The sequence below is a fragment of the Oryctolagus cuniculus genome, chromosome 10 (genome assembly GCF_964237555.1).
Source record: "Oryctolagus cuniculus chromosome 10, mOryCun1.1, whole genome shotgun sequence".
NCBI classification, from domain to species: domain Eukaryota; kingdom Metazoa; phylum Chordata; class Mammalia; order Lagomorpha; family Leporidae; genus Oryctolagus; species Oryctolagus cuniculus.
Genome location: NC_091441.1, coordinates 72,356,844 through 72,379,151, shown reverse-complemented (window position 1 = coordinate 72,379,151; position 22,308 = coordinate 72,356,844). Strand labels below are relative to the sequence as shown.

The following is a 22,308-nucleotide window of genomic DNA, read 5'->3' as shown; positions in this document are numbered from 1 at the left end:
AGATGGGTGATGTATGAGCAGAGCCTTTCATTTATTTGGGGCAGAGATGGACATAGTTCTCATCAGACAAACTGAAGCCCCTGCAACCTGCACACACACAGAGATCTAAAAGTTCTGTCTTCACTGCTGCTCTAGCATGAGAGACAGAAGCAGTGAGTTGAAGCCTCTATCTTTCATTAAGGCTGAACTAAGCATGTCCCCAAATTCTATTCCAGCCTTATTAGGAAATGAAGGGGCTGCCCAGGGGCAGGCATCATCTATTGCATACCAGAAGATCCAAGGCCAAGATTTCTCCTGCTTAGTGCCCTCCCATTCAAATTGTCACTCATTGTGTGATGTGAAATGATAGCTCTGACTCTTTCCAGCTGTGTGGGAATTTTTAAGCCAATGATGCCTCTGTATACATGTTACCTATAATTGCATAAGGTTTAAGATACAAAGGAGTAGAATGATGAGTTGAATCAGATACTGGGGCAGGATGTTTAGTTTCTTCATCTTGTTTTTATGTTGTTATTCTTTGGGTTTAGGTTTGCTATGGCATCATTGAAGCATAAGGTTCAATGATGGATCTTAGAATAGGTATGGGTTTTAACACCACTGTCAATCTCCCACCATGCCCCATTCCTTGTAGAACCCAAATATCACACAAAACATCACACAGATGAAAGCCATTACCAGGTTATAAGAAGAAAATGTTTGTATTAGGATACATTAAATATCTTGAATATATTGACAGGAGAAAAGTTACTTTTCTCTACATGGGCTGAGTTTTCCTTGGGGACGTGTTTTTCCTACTAGAGAAAGCTGGGGAGTTCTTTTCTGGTCGGACAGACAAGACGCCTCCCCGAAGAGGACAGTGCCTTGGGCAATGGGGATGATGGCCTGAGGCATGTGGCATTGCTGGCCCATGCTGTGAAGGACTGACTGGGGACACAGCCTTGCTGGGGAGTGAGAGGTTGGGATGCCTCAAGCACTGGCTCTCCTTGTTGAATCGCACAGTTTTCAAGGTCTGTTGGTCTCTCACTTGCTTTTGCCTAAAAGGACAATTCTGGCACTTGAGGGTAGCTTGGTGATTATAGGCTGCATGGCTTGGTCTTCTCTGCTCTGGTTGGAAGTGGGGCTTACGGCAGCAGGAACGCTTAGAAACTGGGGTTGGGAGTTCTTCCCTGTGCTGACTGACCTTTGAGGAACAAATGTCATCCTGAGGGATCCCGTTCTTCTCCAGCATCTGTCCAACAATTGTCATGAGCTCCTTAGCTTCAGCTGTGGTACTATCTGTATGTGATCTTTTTTTGACCAATCTTTGGCTCTGGGCACTGGCTGATTTTTGCAGAGGATCTGCCTGCCCTGGAATTTTTCTCTTAGGGAAAATCAGCTGGACTAATTGCCTTATAGATTGTTTGAAGCAGGTTTCTGAAGGAACCTCTTTGTTTTCCAGCTGGAGATGAGTGTTTTCGCTTCCATGGATATCTTCTATCTCCATGACCTGGGTGAGTTTTGAAGTTCCCAGTTCTGGAAATTGGTCTTCATGCTGTTCAAGGTTGAGCCTCCTATATCCCTCACTCTTGTAAGTAGAAGCATGCATCTCACTTTGGCTCTTCCATGAGTCCTGATGTTTTGGGATCCTGTGTTTCTGATCCATACTGCTCCTTCTTGCTGCCATGAGGTCACTTCGCATCTGGGAAGTCAACATGTCTTTAAAAGGCACACCATGGAGATGGTGCTGGGGCACCTGAGAAGGCAAACTTTCTCCAGAAAGGAGCATGTTAGTGGAACCATCTGGTAGGAACTCATCAGTGGCATATGCTTGAGGCTGCTTTGCTAACTTTCTCTTAACCCTGTGTTCTGCCTCACTAGCAACCTCTGCCTTAAAGAGAAGCTCCTCTGAGTCTTTAGAAACAGACATTTGAGGGAGTAAAGGGATATCTGTACTGTTTCTCCCTGCCTCCCAGAGAGTCTCGCTCTGATGGATTTTGCCCTTGGAGCTATAGGTAAGAGTCTGAGAAAGCTGCGTACTCGGAAGAGCCTCAGAAGGCATGAGGTCATCAGCAGATGTGATCCCCGTCAGGGCCTTCCCAATTTCCCTACGTGTAGAGGAGGAGAAAAGGTTAAGATCTTCCAGTGTGGGGGTGGACTCACTTATTAACAGCTTCTCTTTTAGACCTGTCGGTGGTGGTTTTCCTAGGATCTTGGCAACATCAACTGCCGAATTGGTCCTAGATTCAGAGGATGTTGAGGAGGGGCTGGAAAACTGTGTAAGAGATTCTGATTGAAACTTTGGCAACTTAAAGAGATTTAATGGCTTGAGGACCCTGAGTGGTAGGCCCCACTTGTGCTTCACCCAACTCCTCAAAATATGTGCATCCAATAGCTGTTGGATGAACGGATTGAGGAAGGACAGCTCCTGGGAGGTGCCCACACTGGAATCCACACTTTTTGATGTTCCTACATTTTTGCTTTCTATCTGAGCTTCTGGCATAGAAAAAGATTTGTTGGCAGCAGGCCCAGATTGGCACACCCTCACAGGAGTGATTCTTTCCATGATTTGCCCTGATTTTGTGCCCAGATGGACATTAGAATTATTCTTTGGATAGTTCTTGTCTAGACTTCTTGATATATCATTTTCAGAGTCACTCCTCAAGGTCCTGTTCAAGTATTTCTGTGACTCCTCAGGCAGCATCCCCAGAACCTTCTCTTGGGAACCTTCTAATCCCCTGGATGCATCTTTTGGAGCCTTCCCTAGGATATGTGCCAGATTCTTGCTTGGATTCTTCTCTAGCTTGAATCTCACCTTCTGTGGATTTTTGCTGCATTCACCAGTAGATATTGAGGTCCGTGTACATCTGGGCTTGTCCTTTGCCTGACCTGTTTCTGCTAATTCATCCTGAAGCTGCATTAGTTCCATAGACTCTTGAATCCATCTGGGCAAGTCCCAGCGGTGTTGAATCAGCCACTTGTGAATATGTTGCTCCAGTTGCCCTCGAAGCTCATCGCTGATAGGAAAATTCTTGGGGAGAATGGAGTCTTCCCAGTTTTCCTGGGAAAGTTTGGGATTGACAAGACCACAGACTTCTTGAGGTCTTTGGTCCTCAGAGGGCAAAGCTTGCCCATTTCCTAGCTCTTCTTCTAATAAGGACCATTCTGGGTCTTGAATTTCAGTTTGGCTGATATATTGGGGTTTATTCTGGGATGTATCATAAGATGCTCCACAGTCCCTAATCTGGGATGCAGAAGAAGCTTTTTCAGTTGAGAAAGAAGATGGGAGGTTGGACTGAGGCTGGGCCTGACCCAGAAGTGGGTGCTGAAATTGGGGAGTGGGTGAAATCAAGGATTGGAGTTGGAGCTTCATGTGGGACAGCGGCTGGGCCTGCATAAGCAGTGGACATACCTTAGCCTGCATTTGAACTGGATAGACATTCATGATTGCATTGAATGAGAACAAGGCAGGCTGCAGTGCAGAAGAACTCCCAGAAATCCAAGCAGCAGCCACCAAGGATTCACTGTGCAGAGAGGGCAGACCCCAGAAAAGCTGCTGGTATTTCTCCTGATTATGTGCACCCAAGATCTTAGGAGCTGAGAGCTGCTGAGGATAGAGCAGCTGTTCTAATTTTTCTTTCACCTTCCAGAAGGGTTGAGGGGTTGTGGAGTCCTGCTCAGGACCCATTGATGCTAGCATGTTCCCCACAGAATCTAAGTGATATTCTGGGCTTGTTTGTTTGGAGAACGAACCATCCTTTTCAGTTTCTTTCCAAACCTTGATCTCGGTTTTTTTTGTGACTTGTATCCCCATAAATTTTTGATTATCAGAGTTGATCAGAGAGGGGCTACCAGACTCCATCTGTCTATGTGGGGTGTCTGTCCAGAATGAGGCCTCAGATGGCTGACAGGAAATATGCTCTTTCTGGCCCTTACCCTCTGTAGATGTGGAAAGGCACAAGGTTCTGGCAGCCACGTGCCACCAAGAGAGGGCTGAGATGGGATAGCCCGAATGGCCAAGAACTGAGATGACTGGGATAGAAGATGCTGACCAGCGCTTATGTGGAGATGAGCTCTGTGCAATGGAGCTTATAGGCAATGCCATCGAGTGACACTGAGAAAGAGTCAGAACGGAGTCTGGCAGTGGTGGAGCAGAGAGGGCTGTTGGAGGTGAAGCATGATCCATGGGATCAGGTGAGCTTAGTGGGGGGAGGGAAAGTGCAAGTGGCCAGGACAAATTGCATTCTATAGGAAGCAAAGGCTCCTGTGGCTGAGGAGAAGTCAGGGATGGGTATGAAGAAGCAGAAACTGAGGAGGTTGCTGGGCCTGGTGACAGGTTAGAGGCCAGAGGCAAAGGGCATTCAGACAGAGGAGCTGGGGAAGTTGACGGGGACAAGATGAGAGCAGCATCTTCCACAGGCTCTCCACATGGCCAGTAGGCTCCAACAGGTACTCTTTTGTATACCTCACCTAGGTGGTCTTGATTTAAGAGTTGACAAGAACTGCCTTCATCAGAGAGCTTCATCAAGTTTCTGCAGGAGACAGGAGGTACAAGCTGGGGCCAAAAGCAGACAGGGCCCAGAAACTAGCCAGAGGTGGGTACAGGCAGGCCACATCCCCTCCACTAACCCACACACCCTGACTTCACAGTTCTGCTACCCTTGACCCCAGGGTTTTGGTCACATCCCTCCGTAGTCTCCCCACCCATGTCTGCTCTGTGGCCCAGAAGTCACATCATAGACCCTTGTAGGAAGGATACTGGAGAAAAGGCAGGAGGTCCTACTTGTGTAGAAGTGAAATCAGGTCATGAGCCTCTTCCAGGTCCTCCAGGAAATCCCCGCATGCTGCAAGTCAGGAGACTGAGTTATGGTGGAGAAGGGAGGAACCTAGGATCTTAAAGGAGGCCGGGTGGGATGACCTTTTAGGAAGGACTGTTGGGGATACTGCTATGGAACCCAAGCATCAGTGACCAACCACATGAACCTGACAGTGACAGCAAGGTGCACAGAGAGGCAGTGCATTATCATTATCCCCTATGGTCCTCCCAACAGCCCCAGAAGGAAGAAATGAGGGGACCATCTCAAAGGAGAATTGGTCTTAGCAAAGTGAGAAGGCTTGTCCACAGAGAGACCTGGAGGTCTCACCTCAAATCTAGGCAGTGTTGGTTCACTACAGCCCGTGGCGCCCCCTGCTGGGTGACATCATTCCCTGGCCTGTCATGGCTTCATTGCCAGCAGGAACCTGAGAGGTACCCTGAATTCTGATTCCTTTCCCAGGAACCTTCCCTTCAGGCCTCTGACAGTGACATCTACAAGATGTGGCTCTGGTCCCTCAGGGATCAGCGATGTCAGGGTTGCCTGTAGGGGCTCTGGGTGGAAGGTCAGACCCTTACCTTTCACAGCTGTGCTATTCTTCCCACTTCTACTCCGCCTCCTCTTCACTTGATGCTGGAAGACAAGGAAGAAAGAGGCTGTGACCTCATTCTCGTTCCTGCCCAGACCAGCTGCTGGTATTCAGTGGTGGTGCGTAATACAACTTGTTCCAGGCAGCTAAGAAGCTTTGTGTTCTTTTCATTCCACTGCCTCATTTTTAAAGTAGATAAATTATTCACTGATTGTCTTCTTTGAAAAGCACACAAGGCATTTTCTACATGAGATTCACCGTGGATGTCTTTGTTCCCTGTTCCTGTGCTGAAGAAACAGACTCGTTTCTTCAGAGCATCTGAGCTGCCGCACAGGATCCTGCTGCCCAAGGCCAGAGGTCACTCCAGCCTCTAAATGGAGGCTCTCAGGGCTCAGCACAGCCCTTAGATCAGCCAGACAACCAGGGAAGTCTTGGTCCTGAAGCACCTGCCACAGGAAGGCCACCAAGGAACCAGTGCTCAGGGCCTGTCCTCCCCCAAATATTCCACCTCAGTCATCCAGTCCTGAGTGGCTGAGTCATGGTGTTTGATTCTGCCCTGGTGCCCTCCAGCACACCCACAGAGATAATCGTAGAGCTTTGGATCAAAATCCGACACTTGTCACTAGGAAAATGGCCCATACTTTCCTGTTATTTCCCTACTGAAAGTTTCAGTTTGATTTGGCAAAATAGAAATAATAATAGAAAAAGGAATCATGCTCTGTTGGGTCTAGGCCAAGGGCTTCTTACCTTCCTGATGATCCCCTTTCTTATAGGAGGTGGTGAGGCTGGATTACACTGGAGACAGAGGAGTAACAAGAGAAAGAGCCCCACTCCACACAGGATGGGAAAGATGATGTTCACCAGCCAGAAAGTGAAGCTGGGGCTCAGCCATGAGGCACTCACGGTTTTCAGTGGAAGGAGGTATGTTTTCATAGTATGACTTACTCTGTTACCTTCAGGCCACTGAGGCCTGGAAGTTCCATTTTGCAGAAGGATCCAGGACCCAGGCCTGCATCACAAAGCTATTCCCTCCTTGTCACAAAGGGCTCACAAGGGTGGGGGAGGGGATGAAAGAGGAGGAGACAGAATCATGGCCCCTTCAGACTGGTCAGCAGATGCCTCCTTCTTACTGTATCTTGTAGATCCCTCGCATCCTCATCCTGCTACATACATCTTGTTAGTTTATTTTTTTAAAGATTTGTTTATTTATTTGAAAGTCAGAGTTACACAGAGAGAGAGAAGAGGCAGAGAGAGAGAGAGAACTTCTATCTGATGGTTCACTCCCCAGTTGGATGCAACGGCCGGAGCTGCGCCGATCTGAAGCCAGGAGCCAGGAGCTTGTTCCGGGTCTCCCACGTGGGTGCAGGGCCCAAGGACTTGGGCCATCTTCTAGTGCTTTCCCAGGCCATAGCTGAGAGCTGGATGGGAAGTGGAGCAGCCGGGACTAGAACCAGCACCCATATGGGATGCAGGCGTTTCAGGCCAGGGCATTAACCCACTACACAACAGCACCGGCCCCTTATCTTGTGAGTTCCACAGTCATTCCCCTAGAACACAGACATTTCCTGCTTCCTTTTATCCCTTGAAGAACTTGGCTTGAGATATACCAGTTTTACAGTCCCTTAAACTATGAAGTTAATTTTGGCATTTTGGTTATTTTGGGGGAATTTTTACTCTCAGCATCATTTTGTCCTTAGCTCCAGCTTTCTCACCCAATATTTTCTGTCTTCTATCAACACTGGAACAGAACTTTAGATTTCTTCTGTACTTATTTAGTTTTGTGAGTTTTGAATAGTAATTTTCAATCTTTTCCTATTTTCAATCCAAAGGCCAAACAGAAAATTTTTTTTATTTATTTATTTTTATTTTTTTTTTACAGGCAGAGTGGACAGTGAGAGAGAGAGAGACAGAGAAAAAGGTCTTCCTTTGCCGTTGGTTCACCCTCCAATGGCCGCCGCGACCGGCACACCGCGCTGGTCCAATGACAGGAGCCAGGTACTTCTCCTGGTCTCCCATGGGGTGCAGGGCCCAAGCACTTGGGCCATCCTCCACTGCACTCCCTGGCCACAGCAGACAGCTGGCCAAACAGAAAATTAAAAGATACTGCCAATTTCTTGAATTTTTTAGGCAATCTCATGTTTCTCACATTTGATTTATTCATTAGTTTGTCAATATTCCACCTCAGTCATCCAGTCCTGAGTGGCTGAGTCATGGTGTTTGATTCTGCCCTGGTGCCCTCCAGCACACCTACAGGAATTGTCCTAGAGCTTTGGATTAAAATCCCACACTTGTCCCTAGGATAATGCCCCTACCCTTCCTGTTATTTCCCTACTGAAAGTCTCTGTTTGATTTGGGAAAATAGAAATAATATTATTTTTTTCCATTTGATTCTTTTTATTAGAAGAAATTGAGAATACAGCAAGTAGGGAAACCCCTTGGTGAATGGAATCATCACACAGGTGCCTTTCTGGGACCCCAGCCTTCTAAGTTCCCCCTAAAATGTGCTTTGTGGCTTCAGCAATTTATAAAGGAGAAGGGTGGATATACTGAAAAAGGCCACTGTTTAATGGTAAAAGAACAAAGCTGTAGAGGTCCTAAGCAGCCTAGGGCCAAAAAAGAAAAGTAAAGCTCTGCACGGAGCAAGCAGGCCTCTGACCGCTGAGAGTAAGGCATTCAGGCGCCAACCTGGTGAGAGTTCTCAGCGGGCACTGTATGGTCAAGTACACATTGAGGCTGTTGGGGTGAGCTTCACATTGATACACACACATACACGGGCCCAGGCAGACCCACACACAGATACACCCAAAAGAGGGAGGTTTTTACTGGGTTACATATTGGTGGTATTAACTTCATTTTCCTTAGTGTTTGTGCTATGTTGAACCAGCTTCCTCCTGTTGTGGGGTGTGGGGAGACTGGGCCCAAAGACGGCTACCTGGTGTTGTTACAGGGCTCATCCCTGCATCCCAAAATGCATGACTGAAAAACAAGTCTGGCTTTTGATATGTGCTATTGCTCCCAGGAAACCAAGTGAAAAAGGAATCATTCTCTGTTGGGTCTAGGCCAAGGGCCAATTTTCTATATCTTGGCTACATGAATAATGCTAGAATGAACATGGGAGTGTAGATATTCATTGGAGATACTATTATTAATTCCCTTGGATATATACCCAGAAGTGGGATTGCTGTATCATGTGGTATTTATAGTTTTAATTTTTTAAGGAATCTCCATACTGCTTTCCATAATGGATGCATTAATTTACATTTCTATGAACAGTTTACAAAAGTCTTTTCTTAAGCATACTTGACAACATTTGTTAGGTACAGGGTAATATCTCATTGTTGTTTTGATTTGCATTTTCCTGATGATTTGTAATGTTGAGCATATTTTTACATGCCCACTCACCATTTGTGTGGCCATTTTAAAGAAAAAACGTTTATTCAGGTCTTTAGGTTGTGTGATTTTCTTATATATATTAGATATTAACTGAGGCCATCCAGTGGGGTGGGGGGTAGTCTGTGGGCCCCTCAGACATGAGTAGAATGTCCTTTACAAACAGGCTGTAAGCTATGGCTGGAAAACCTATCTCCAGACCGACTGGCATCTCCCCCACTAATAGCTTCTTGTGCTGCATGTGTGATCTTGCGACTTTAAATCACACCTTCAGGGTGGTTGCAATCTTTTACTCGGCGCTGGCAGGGGAAGGGGCTGAGACCCTATGGAAAGTCACACTGGCTCCCCTGCTATCTTGTGTGACCTTGTGGCTTTAAATTACACCTCCAGGTTGGTTGCAATGGCTGAGCCCCTAAGTGGATGCACTGTCTCCAGGAGATCACAACTATCTTCATGAGCCACAAGCCAATCAGCATACATATGTTAAACCCTCCATACCCTGTCCAATGGGAACCCCCAATAGGATAACTCGGTGAACAGACAGTAATGCCTTAAAAACTTCAGACACTTCCTAAAAGCCAGTGTCTGGTTCAGGCACTTTGCCTGGTCTCCTCTTAGACCAGATGCTTTTTCTGTCCCTTGCCAAATAACTAAAATTTATATCAAATAAAAGTTTCTACCTCTTTGCAAATTGTTTCCTGGCTTTTTATTTCTATACTAAGCTGAGGAAAAGCACCCATAAAACTCACTCCAGCAACCGCCCTCCCTTCAGAGACCAGTAACATTAACATCATTGGATACACATAATTTGTAAATATTTTCTCTTATTCCATACATTACCTTTTTATTTTAGTGGTTTTTTCCTTAGATATCCAGTTTCCCTAACACTATTTATTGATGTATCAACGAAGCTACACAATACCATTCTTGGTGCCATTGTTGAAGATCAACCAACTGTAAAGGCATGGATTGATTCCTAGGTTATCTATTCTGTTCCATCCATCTATATGTCTAGTTTTAGGCCCTTATAGTATATACATGAGTATATAAATTTGCATATATATAAATACATATGCCTAATGGGATATTATTCATCCTTTAAAAAGAAGAATATCCTGTCATTTACAACAAATGTCTGAACTTGGAAGACATTATGCTAAGTTAAATGAGCCAGACACAGAAAGACAAAAAATACTTTATGATCTCACAGCAGAATTTTTTAAAAAGTCAAATTCATGCTAACAGATGATTTGTCAGGGCCAAAGGGTAGGGGGGCAGGGAAAAGAGGATGAGTTTGTCACAGGGTACAAACTTGATTAGAAGGTGAGTAAGTTCTGGAGCTCTAATGTACAGTGTGGTGATTAAAGTCAACCATAATTTTTTGTATGCTTGGAATTTGCTGAGAGCGATTCCAAGTGTTCTTACCACACACAAATAAATAAAAGGGTAACTAGATGTGGTGATTAATATTTTGGCTCTTTTGTAGTAATTACTCCACTATATACATTTCTATCAAAACATTATACTTTATACCTTAAATATGTACAATATTTGTTAACTAAGCATACCTCAATAAAGTTAGCAAAAACAGCTTCAAAACTTGTCTTGATGCAGTTTCTTCTCATTTTGTCAAAGTAAAGGCAACCCTCACTGTTTGCACAAATTCTGAAACTAATGTCACACTTACAAGGCAGGAATAAGTTAGGGTAAACTAAACAGACTGAACTTTAGTGCACTTAATTGGATGGTTGGTGGAGGTTTAAGGCCTCAGGACTGAGTCTGACCTGGACTAGCTTCTTCCGATGTATATATTGTGTCTGCACAAATTCCCTTTTTTAAAATGTGACTTTATTTTTCCTTAACTCAACTCTTGCCTGACCTGTATAGAAGAGGTTGGAAAGTAGCAGTAACTCAATGTTCACTTAGGGATTCACATGTTAAATTTGTCTTGCTGCTTTCATAGGTCTAAGAATAATATGCATTCCTTGTTTGTTGGTCATAGTATTTTTATACAGCCTTAATGAAGATGAGAGAATTTACTTGGCCATATTTTTATGAATGTGCATGTTCAAGAACCTATCTCTTATATTTTGTTATTCTTTCAGTCTACAGATTTTTCTGCTTTAGGATATTGCCACTCTGTACTCAACTTTTTATTTTGTTAAAAGATTTATTTATTTGAAAGGAAGAGTTACAGAGAGAGAAAGAGAGAGAGGACTCCTGTCTTTTAGTTCACTCCCCAAATGGCAACAACTACCAGAGCTGAAACCAGGAATCAGCAGCTTCTTCTGGGTCTCCCATGTGGGTGCAGGGGCCCAAGGACTTTGGCCATCTTCCACTGCTTTTCCAGGCACATTATTAGGAAGCTGGTTCAGAAGAGGAGCAGCCGGAATTCAAACCATGACCCATATGGGATGCCAGCACTGCAGGCCACAGCTTTACTTGCTATGCCATCGCAGCCAATTGGGGAGTGAACCAGCAGATGGAAGCTCACTCTCTCTCTCTCTCTCTCTCTGCCTCTCCTTTTCTCTCTGTGTAACTCTGACTTTCAAATAAATAAATAAATCTTTAAAAAAAAAAAGAAAGAATAATGGGTACCAAGTTATAGGTAGATAATAGTAATAAGTTCTGGTGTTCTACCACAAAGTAGGGTGCTATAGGTAATAATGCACCGTATATTTCTCTATTTAAAAAATTAGTAGAGGAGCCAGTACTGTGGTACATCAGGTTAAGCCACAGTCTGTTGTCCCAGCATCCCATAAGATCACCAGTCCCTGTCTCGGCTGTTCCACTTCTGATCCAGCTCCTTGCTATTTCACCTGGAAAAGCAGTAGAAAATAGCTCAGATCCTTGGGCCCTTGCACCCACATGGGTTACCTAGAAGAAGCGCCTGGCTTCTGGTTTTAGCCTGTCACAGCCCTGGCCATTGTAGCCATCTGGGGAGTGAATCAGTAGATAGAGGGCCTCTCTTTCTGTCTCTCCCTCTCTCTGTGTAACTCTGACTTCCAAATAAATAAATAAATCTTAAAAAATAAGGAATTTTGAATGTTTTCACCCTTAAGATGTTTTAAATGTTTGAGGAGATAGATATACTTACCCTGATTGGGCACTATACAATGTATAAATGTAGCAAAACGTATACCCCATAACAATTATCATTTTATGCATCAGTTAAAATTTTTAAGGATTTTTTTTTATTTGAAAGAGTGATGAAGAGGAAAACAGAAACCTGACAGGTAAGGAAAGAATGAAGATATATAGTCCTTGTCCTTTAAAAAAAAAAAAAAAAAAACAGCCCAGAATAGTATACCCAGCAAAGCTCTCACTTATAAATGAAAGTCAAGTAAACACCTTCCAAAACAAAAAAAAAACTTGATTTTGTCTTCACCCAGCCAGCCTCCACAGCAAGCAATAGAAATATTTATGGAAAAATGGAAAGACCAAGTCACCACTTATCAATAATAACCTTGAACATAAACAGACTAAACTCTCCAATTAAAAGAAACAGATTGGCTGAGTTGATTAAAAAAAAAGAGCCATCTATATGCTGCCTGCAAGAAACGCATCTCACCAAGAAAGATACACACCGACTGAAAGTGAAAGTATGGAAAAAGAAATTCCATGCAAATGGAAATAAAAAATGAGCAGCGGTGGATATTGTAATATCAGAGAAAAGAGACTTCAAGAAAAAACTGTTAAAAGAGATAAAGAATGTTATTATGTAATGATTAAAGGATAAACTCACAGCAAATGTGACTATGGTGAATATATATATATATATACATATACATATATATATATGTACCCAATGATAGAGCAACCACTTATTTAAAACAAATGTTAATGGATCTAAAGGGAGATATAAGCTCAAATATAATAATAATGGGGAACTTCAACACCCTATTTTCATCAGTTGATAGATCAGCAGACAAAATACAATGAAGAAACAGCAGAGCTAGTATATACTATGGACCTAAGGACCTAGAACATTTCACCCCACAGTTTCAAAATACACGTTCTTTTCTTCAGTGAATGGAACTTTCTGTAAGATAGACCATATGCTATGCCATAAAGCAATTCTAAACAAGTTTTTTAAATGAAATCATATCATGTATTTTTTCTGACCACAATGGAATGAAGCTGAAAATTAACAACCTAAGAAACTCTAGAAAACATGCAAACACATGGAGACTGAACAATATGCTCCTGAATCAGTGAGTTATAGAAGAAATTAAAAAGGATTTACAAAAAAATCCTAGAAATGAATGAAAAAGGTAACACAACATATCAAAACTTTTGGGATATAGCAGAAACAGTTGCAAGAGGAAAGTTTACAGCAATTAGCACATACATCAAATAAATGATATAGCAGTGCATCACAAGCATATAGAAAAACAAGAATAAACCAAATTAAAAGTTAGGAGGAAAGAAATAATTAAAATAAGAGAAAAATAAAATTGAAACAAAAAAGATACAAAAGATCAATAAAATGAAGAACTGTTTAAAAAAAAATGGATACACCATTAACACTAATAACCAAGGGGGGAGAAAAAAACAGGAGAGAACTCAAATTAATAAAATAAGATGAAAAAGGAGATGTTACAATGGCTAATACAGAAATAAAAAGAATCATCAGGAATTATTACAAACAGCTTTATGCCAACAAATTGGAAGATCTAGAAGAAATAGATTTCTGGACATAGGCAATCTACCAAAATTGAGTCATGAAAATAGAGAAACTAAATAGATCAATAACCAAGAAGTAGATTAATTCTGTAATAAAAACCCTCCCAACAAAGAAAAGCCCAGGACTGGATGGCTTCCCACTGAATTCTACCAAACCTTTAAAGAATAACTGTTTGCAATTATTCTCAAGCTACTCAAAACAATTAAAGGGGAGGAATCCTTCCAAACTATTTATATGAGGCCACCATCACCTTAATTCCAAAAACAAAAAACATACAACAAAAAAAGAAAACTATAGACCAATATTATTGATAAACATGTATGCAAAAATCCTCAACAAAATACTAGGTAATCAAATCCAAAAACATATCAAAGAGATCATTCATCTGGACCAAGAGGATACCAAGAAATGGAAAAATCTTCCATGCTCATGGATTGGAAGAATCAACATCATCAAAATGTCCATTCTCCCAAAAGCAATTCATAGATTCAATGCAATTCCAATCAGGATACCAAAGACATTCTTCTCAGATCTAGAAAAAATGATGCTGAAATTCATATGGAGGCACAAGAGACCTCGAATAGCTAAAGCAATCTTGTACAACAAAAACAAAGCCGGAGGCATCACAATACCAGATTTCAGGACATACTACAGGGCAGTTGTAGTCAAAACAGCATGGTACTGGTACAGAAACAGATGGATAGACCAATGGAACAGAATTGAAACACCTGAAATCAACCCAAACATCTACAGCCAACTTATATTTGATCAAGGATCTAAAACCAATTCCTGGAGCAAGGACAGTCTGTTCAATAAATGGTGCTGGGAAAACTGGATTTCCACGTGCAGAAGCATAAAGCAAGACCCCTACCTTACACCTTACACAAAAATCCACTCAACATGGATTAAAGACCTAAATCTATGACCTGACACCATCAAGTTATGAGAGAACATTGGAGAAACCCTTCAAGATATTGGCACAGGCAAAGAATTTCTGGAAAACACCCGGGAGGCACAGGCAGTCAAAGCCAAAATTAACTCTTGGGATTGCATCAAATTGAGAAGTTTCTGTACTGCAAAAGAAACAGTCAGGAGAGTGAAGAGACAACCGACAGAATGGGAAAAAATATTTGCAAACTATGCAACAGATAAAGGGTTAATAACCAGAATCTACAAAGAGATCAAGAAACTCCACAACACCAAAACAAACAACCAACTTAAGAGATGGGCCAAGGACCTCAATAGACATTTTTCAAAAGAGGAAATCCAAATGGCCAACAGGCACATGAAAAAATGTTCAAGGTCACTAGCAATCAAGGAAATGCAAATCAAAACCACAATGAGGTTTCACCTCACCCCGGTTAGAATGGCTCACATGCAGAAATCTACCAACAACAGATGCTGGAGAGGATGTGGGGAAAAAGGGACACTAACCCACTGTTGGTGGGAATGCAAACTGGTCAAGCCACTATGGAAGTCAGTCTGGAGATTCCTCAGAAACCTGAATATAACCCTACCATACAACCCAGCCATCCCACTCCTTGGAATTTACCCAAAGGAATTTAAATTGGCAAACAAAAAAGCGGTCTGCAGCCTAATGTTTATTGCAGCTCAATTCACAATAGCTAAGACCTGGAACCAACCCAAATGCCCATCAACGGTAGACTGGATAAAGAAATTACGGCATATGTACTCTTTAGAATACTATACCACAGTAAGAAACAGCGAAATCCAGTCATTTGCAACAAAATGGAGGAATCTGGAACACATCATGCTGAGTGAAGTAAGCCAGTCCCAAAGGGACAAATACCATATGTTCTCCCTGATCAGTGACAGCTGACTGAACACCAAAAAGGACACCTGTTGAAGTGAAATGGACACTATGAGAAATGGTGACTTGATCAGCATAGCCCTGACTGTTAATGAACAACTTAATACATTATCCCTCTTAGTAGTTTTTTTTGTCTGTTCTACTTAATATGACTGGTTTAATTCTGTAATTAATACACAGTTATTCTTAAGTGTTGAAAATTAACTGAAATGTGATCCCTGTTAAACATAAGAGTGGGAATAAGAGAGGGAAGAGATGTGCAATTCTGGACATGCTCAAGCGGACTTGCCCCAAATGGTAGAGTTAGAAACATACCAGGGGACTCCTATTGAATCCCATCAAGGTGGCATGTACCAATGCCATCTCACTAATCCAAGAGATCAATTTCAGTTCACAATTGATCATAATGAAAGGACTAAGAGTCAAAGGGAGCACATAAACAAGTCTAGTACCTGCTAACACTAACAGATAGAATAAATAAAGGGGAGAGTGATCCAACATGGGAAGCGAGATACTCAGCAGACTCATAGAATGGCGGATGTCCTAAACAGCACTCTGGCCTCAGAATCAGCCCTAAAGGCATTCCAATCTGGCTGAAAATCCCATGAGAGTATTTCAGGCATGGAAAGCCAAGACACTCTGAAAAAAAAAAAAAAAAAAAAAAAGAACAGGTCTTCAAAGAAGGAGGTACCTTTCTCTGAAGGGAGGAGAGAACCTCCACTTTGACTGTGACCTTGTCTAAACAAGATAAGAGTCGGAGAACTCAAGGGGCTTCCATAGCCTTGGAAACTCATGACTGGTGCATAGGGAGATTACTGATGCCATAGACAGGAGTGTCAATTTGTAAAGTCAACAACAGGAGTCACTGTGCACTTACTCCTCATGTAGGATCTCTGTCCTTAATGTGCTGTACATTCAGACTTAATGCTATAAAGAGTACTCAAACAGTATATTTCGCTTTGTGTTTCTATGGGGGTGCAAACTGTTGAAATCTTTACTTAATGTATACTAAACTGATCTTCCTTAAAAAAAAAAAAAAAAAAAAAAAAGAAGAAGAAGAAATTATCAATTCCCAACTTGACTTCACTGGGATTAAACATGACAATAGGTCTGATCTGATTTCATCATCATTTAAAAAATCATCTATTATTTTTCACTTTATGTTTCTGTGTGCGAGCAAACTGTTGAAATCTTTACTTAATATATGCTAAACTGATCTTCTGTATATAAATAGAATCGAAAATGAATCCTCATGTGAATGGAAGGGAAGAGGGAGTGGGAAAGGGGAGGGATGCAGTTGGGAGGGACGTTATGGGGGGGGGGGAACCATTGTAATCCATAGGCCGTACTTTGGAAATTTATGTTCATTAAATAAAAGTTTAAAAAAAAGAATTTCTTCCTGAAATGCAGGGATGATTTAGCATACAGGAATTAATAAATGTAATACCTCATAATAACAAATTAAAAATAAAAACCATATGATTATCTCAACAGATGCAGAAAAAGCATTTGATAAAATACAACATCTTTTCATGATAAAAACTTTAAGCAAACACAATCAAGGCAATAGATGACAAACTCACAGTCAGCATCATACTGAATAGGGAAAAGTTGGAAGCATTTCCACTAAGATCTGGAATCAGATAAGAACCATTCTTACCATTGCTATTCAATAGATGTCTGAGTTTTAACCAAAGCCATTAGGCAAGAAAAAGTAATCAAAGGATACAAATTCGAAATCAGGAAGTGAAATATTATTCCTGTTTGCAGATGTAATTATTCTGTCTATAGAGGAAACAAAAGACTACACTAAGAGACTAGTAGAACTCATAACATTATGAGTTTGATAAACTCACAGGATATAAAATCAATACACACAATCAATAGGATTTGTAAACACAAACAATGCCATGTCTGAGGAAGAACTTGTTAAGATCAGTTCCATTCACCATTCCTACAAAAAAGTAAATACCTTAGAATATTTAAAACTACAGATGTGAAAGATTTCTACAAAGAAAATTACAAATCATTAAAGTCAGAAATAAAAGAGGACACCAAATTGGAAAAATCTTCCATGTTCATAGATTGGAAAAATTAATATCAAAATGTTCATACTACCCAAAGCAATTTATAGATTCAGTGCATCCCAATCAAAATAGGAATGACATTCTTCTCATATCTAGAAAAAATGCTAAAATTCATATGTAAAGTTAAGTGACCTTGAATACCTAAAGCAATCTTAAAACAAAAACAAAGCCAGAAGCATGACAATACCAGTCTTCAATACATACTACAGTTATAATTAATACAACCTGGTATAGGCACAAAAATAGAAATGTAGATCAATGGAACAGAATAGAAATCCCTGAAATTAATCCATACAGCTCCATGCAACTGATCTTGACAAAGGATCTAAAATCAATCCCTGCAGAAAAGACAATCTCTTCAAGAAATTGTGCTGGGAAAATTATATCTTCATGTACAAAAGTATACAACAAGACCCCTGCCTTACATTTTATACAAAAATCAACTCAAAATTAATGAAGGAGCTAAATCTATGACCTGATACCATTAAATTACTGGAGGAAAACACCAGGGGAACTCTGCAAGACATTTGCGTATGCAGAGTTCTTGGAAAAGACCCCAGAAGCACAGACAATAAAAACGAAAAAAATAGACAACTGAGATTACTTCAAGCTAAGACGTTTCTGCAGTGAAAAGGAAACAAAACAAAGTCAAGAGGCAATCAATAGAATGGGAGAACTATTTGCAAACCATGCAACTGATAAAGGATTAACATCCATGATCTATAAAAAACTCAAGAAACCCAATGACAATAAACTAAGAATCCAGTTAAGAGATGGGCAAAGAACATGGACAGGCATTTTTCAAAAGATGAAATTCAAATAGCTAACAGACACATGCAGAAGTCCTGAGGATCACTAACCATCAAGGAAATGCAAATCAAAATCACAAAGACTTACTTCAGTTAGAATGGCTATTATACAAAAATGAAAATATAATGAACGCCGGTGAGGATGTGATGAAAAAGGTACACTAATACATTGTTGGTGGGAATATAAACTAGTATAGCCAATGCTGAAGAAAATATGGAAATTCCTCATAAAACTGAAAATAGATCTATCATATGGTCCAGCCATCCCACTCCTTGGAATTTACATAACTGAAATGAAATCAGCATATCAAAGAGTTATTTGTACCCTCATGTTACTGCAGCCCAATTCACAATAGCTAAGATATGGAAGCAACCCAGGTGTCCATCAAGTAATGACTGGATAAAGAAAATGTTGTATATATATGAATATTACTCAGGCATAAAAACAAATGAAATCCTATATTTTGCAACAAAATGGATACAACTGTAGAACTTAGTGAAATAGCCAGATAAGTCAGTTCAAATAAATAAATAAATAAATAAATATCATATGTTTACTATGTGGTAATTAATAGAATAAAAAATGTGTAGGAATGAAACAGATATCTTGTGATGTGATTGTGATTCTTAGTTCTTGTTTATACTCCTATGAAAATATGGTCTTTCTACTTTTTACTTGTTGAATACTATGACTAGTGGTGCATTAAGCCTGTGATTATAGAGTGAATTGAAATTGTGCTTTTGCAAAAATAAAAAAAAAAAGAAAGAAAGGGAGATTGAGAGAAGGAGTTAGTGAGTGGGGGAATATGGTTATTTTTTATAACTGTACCTATTAAATACATGAAGTCTGTTCTCTTTATGTTAATTTTTTTAAAAAATTGAGTCCTTATTTTCTGAAAATAAATTTATCTGTACCTTGTATTTCATAGATTTGGGCTGTATATAATTCAAGGACTAACATGTTTCATTTCAACTCTAAAAATACTAGTTCATTGTATTCTTGTTTCCAACATTGCTGTTGGAAAACTTAATGTCTATCAAAATCACTTCCTCAAAAGATGGTCTGACTTGTCATTGTTTTCACAGGATTTTGCAAAACAAAAAAGTCCTCAGTGTTCTAAATGTAAATAAGTTTGTATCTATAAACTTAATTAAAATGTTAATGCAGGGGCCTACAATGTGGCTTATTGAGTGAAGCTGCTGCCTTCAGTGCCAGTATCCCATGTGGCTCTGGTTCAAGTCCCAGATACTCAACTTCCAGTCTGGCTCCCTGCTGTGGCCTGGGAAAACAGTGGAAGATGGCCAGAGTCCTTGGGCCCATGAACCCACATGGGACAGCTGGAGGAATCTCCTGGCTCCCAGCTTTGGATCTGCCAGCTCCAGCTGTTGTGGCCATCGGGGAGTGAACCAGCAAGTAGAAGACCTCTCTCTCCCTCTGCCTCTCTGTAACTCTGCCTTTCAAATAAATAAATAAATCTTTCAAATAAAAATTTAATGCAATATTAAAATAATTAAATTCTTGAAACATTAAAGTAGACATGAAAATTAATTATCTTGAACTGATTCAAGAAAACAAATGAAAAAGAAATTTAATGAAGGACACAGTCATTAGATCAAAGTTTGGATGTAGGCATATATGCCCAACAGCTGGCAGCAGGAATACCAAGTGTCTGACCCAAATTAATCATTAATAAAGAAAACAATAATAGATAGAATATCTTGGTTATGTGCTTTAAGATGTGTTGTATTTCTTTTTAATCATTCAAAAGAAAGGAAATTAAAACACAGAAAATAAGAAATAATGCATCATATATGTATAAAATTAGTGGAAATACATATATTTTTGAATATAAAAGTTGTTCCTAGGAAGGCAGTGGAAGATGGCCCAAATATTTGGGCCCCTGCACCTGTGTAGGAGACCCAGAGGAAGCTCCCTGCTCCTGGCTTCAGATAGGCCCACCTCAAGCTATTGTGGCCATTTGGTGAATGAGCCAGTGGATGGAAACCTCTCTCTCTCTGCCTCTGCCTCTCTGTAACTCTGCCTTTCAAATAAATAAATAAATAAATAAATAAATCTTTTTTTAAAAATGACATGATTTCAGACAATTGATGGAAAGATATAAGGTAATTTATCTCCTTGGTTCTTTGAATCTGCATTCTTTTCAGAGGCTTACATGGGTTTGTAAATATTTCATCATCTTCCTACAAATCAAATCATGCTCTTTGCTCCTGTGGCTAATAGAGGAAAACAACATTAATCATGATCCTGTGGATTCAGTTGAGGTTCCATGATCGAAAGCAACCCATAGACAAAATGCAGAACACTTTATTATAATCACGAAATAGAAAGTAAGTAACAAAAAAACTTGGCCAAAGAAATTTAGGTTCATATTTGATGAAAGTTGAAAGCCATGATCAGGAATATTGGAATGAAGGACAGTTGTTCACTTGTCTGTGAATCCTACCAAGCCAGTCAGTCAGTTGTGTAAATAATGATGTTGAGTTTTACACTTTCTATGGAACATTTTAAGTAAAAATGCAAACATTTTATTTGAATAAAGCTCTTCAAAATAATAATTTTGAATAATAAACATTAATATTAGCATTTTGAAATTGATATTGTTCAAGTGTTCCTATCAAATTGATCACAGGATGTTTTTAAGTAGTTGTTTCTCAACATCTTCTCCTTTTCTTTTGTGATTGGCATCACAAGTCTTAGTTGGGGAAATAGTATCCAAGAAATACACTTGTAATTTTTGTGCGTACAACAAGGGAAAAGTTTCATTCATATTTTGTTATGTGAATGTGTTTCTTAATTTTTATTTCATGTTATTACCGCCACAGACATAATAATTCAAAGTAAAGGCATAAATACGTAAAAAATGAGAACAGGGTTTATTCAAAGTGAGAGAGTGAATACACACTAATATGCGAATGTAGGTAACCCACACAGAAAAATATCTTCCATGAGTGGGCCAGAGATTTGCCTACAAGGCGAGAGTGTGGAAAGAAATCAGAAATAAGGGTCAATAGCAAGGACAATTAGTCAAAAAAGACAGAAAAAGAAGCTGCAGCTATATTAATAGCCACCTCTATAGGATAGGAGGTGGTCCCCTAATTGAATATCAAACAGGGTAGTGTTTGGTGAGATTTAGTGTGCATGCGAGGTTTTCCGGGACTTTATGGTGCCTCCACATGGAATTTTACTTCCACATAGCCATCATAGTGTCTCTTTCTTCCTAGTCCTGGATGAGACACAGGTATAATATGAGAAAGTGGATGTCCTAAATTGGAAAGGAAGGGGCTGTGAAGCAACTGTGAGAAAACTTTTACAGCTCACCTATTTCTACCTAATCTTTCTGCCTATTTCCCCCATATCCTTTTGACTTTATTATTAATATTTAACTAAATGATGGTTATTGTCTCTAGAACAATTATCAGATTCATAGAGGATGGTTTGTGTCTTCTAACATAGAGACTGCTGCAATTAAATAGGAGAGGATTTAAAGGCTGTAATTTTGTTTTTTAATCAAACACTAAATAATATTTGGAAACATCTGGGTCTGGCATTGTGGCATTGTGTTAGGTTCAACTTGAACCTTGACACTAAAACCTGCATTCAAGGTTCAGCTTGAATCCCTCAGCTCAGCCATGAAGTGATATGGAGGAGCTTGGTTGTAAAAGATAGAAAGCACCAGCTAGCTATCAGTAGCCAAGCCCATGTGCTGGGAGTTGGGAGTCGGATGTGTTTAAATCTGTCTTAATGATCCCAGGGACTGCAGCTGTTGCAGAGCAGAGTGGTCTGTATTGTCTGCCTGCGGAGGTGTTACCGGAGAAATTGCAGGGTTCTTGTCTTCGCGCAAGAAAGAATTCAGGCGTGAGACAGAGAGTAGTGGGAGGTAAAGTAGCAAAGTTTATTAGGTTGGGGACATCCATAAAGATGGATGGGCACCTCTCCAGACAGGACCTGAGAGAGAGTGCGCAGTCACTCAGACTGGGGGGGGGGGGAGGGAGGCAGGTTACATGGTTGAGTAGAGAGATTACACCTGGGCAGTCCATGCGGGCGAGGCAGAGAGGCAGAGAGGCAGAAGGCTGAGCGCACAGTCCAGTTGAGGCCGGGGGTTT

At 40.6% G+C, this 22,308-nt stretch overlaps 1 protein-coding gene across 1 annotated transcript; it reads right to left on the bottom strand.

The window, feature by feature from the left end:
- Positions 1-679: 679 nt before the first annotated feature.
- LOC100344992 (spermatogenesis-associated protein 31A3) lies at positions 680-6,358 on the bottom strand. Its single transcript, XM_008260972.4, has 4 exons — positions 6,127-6,358; positions 5,369-5,423; positions 4,760-4,820; positions 680-4,508 (listed from the first exon to the last, which is right to left on the bottom strand). Exons 1-4 carry the CDS (start codon positions 6,310-6,312, stop codon positions 755-757), a joined length of 4,056 nt encoding a protein of 1,351 aa, XP_008259194.1. The 5' UTR covers positions 6,313-6,358; the 3' UTR covers positions 680-754.
- Positions 6,359-22,308: the final 15,950 nt, after the last annotated feature.

What these genes read in the sequence shown, in the direction of transcription:
- LOC100344992 (XM_008260972.4), bottom strand. Translation starts at nt 6,312, where the DNA reads ATGAAAACATACCTCCTTCCACTGAAAACCGTGAGTGCCTCATGGCTG. An exon ending in GAAAGGGGATCATCAGGAAG is followed by an intron (nt 5,424 to 6,126) that starts GTAAGAAGCCCT and finishes CTTGTCTTCCAG; the next exon opens with CATCAAGTGAAGAGGAGGCG. An exon ending in CTGATTTCACTTCTACACAA is followed by an intron (nt 4,509 to 4,759) that starts GTAGGACCTCCT and finishes TGTCTCCTGCAG; the next exon opens with AAACTTGATGAAGCTCTCTG.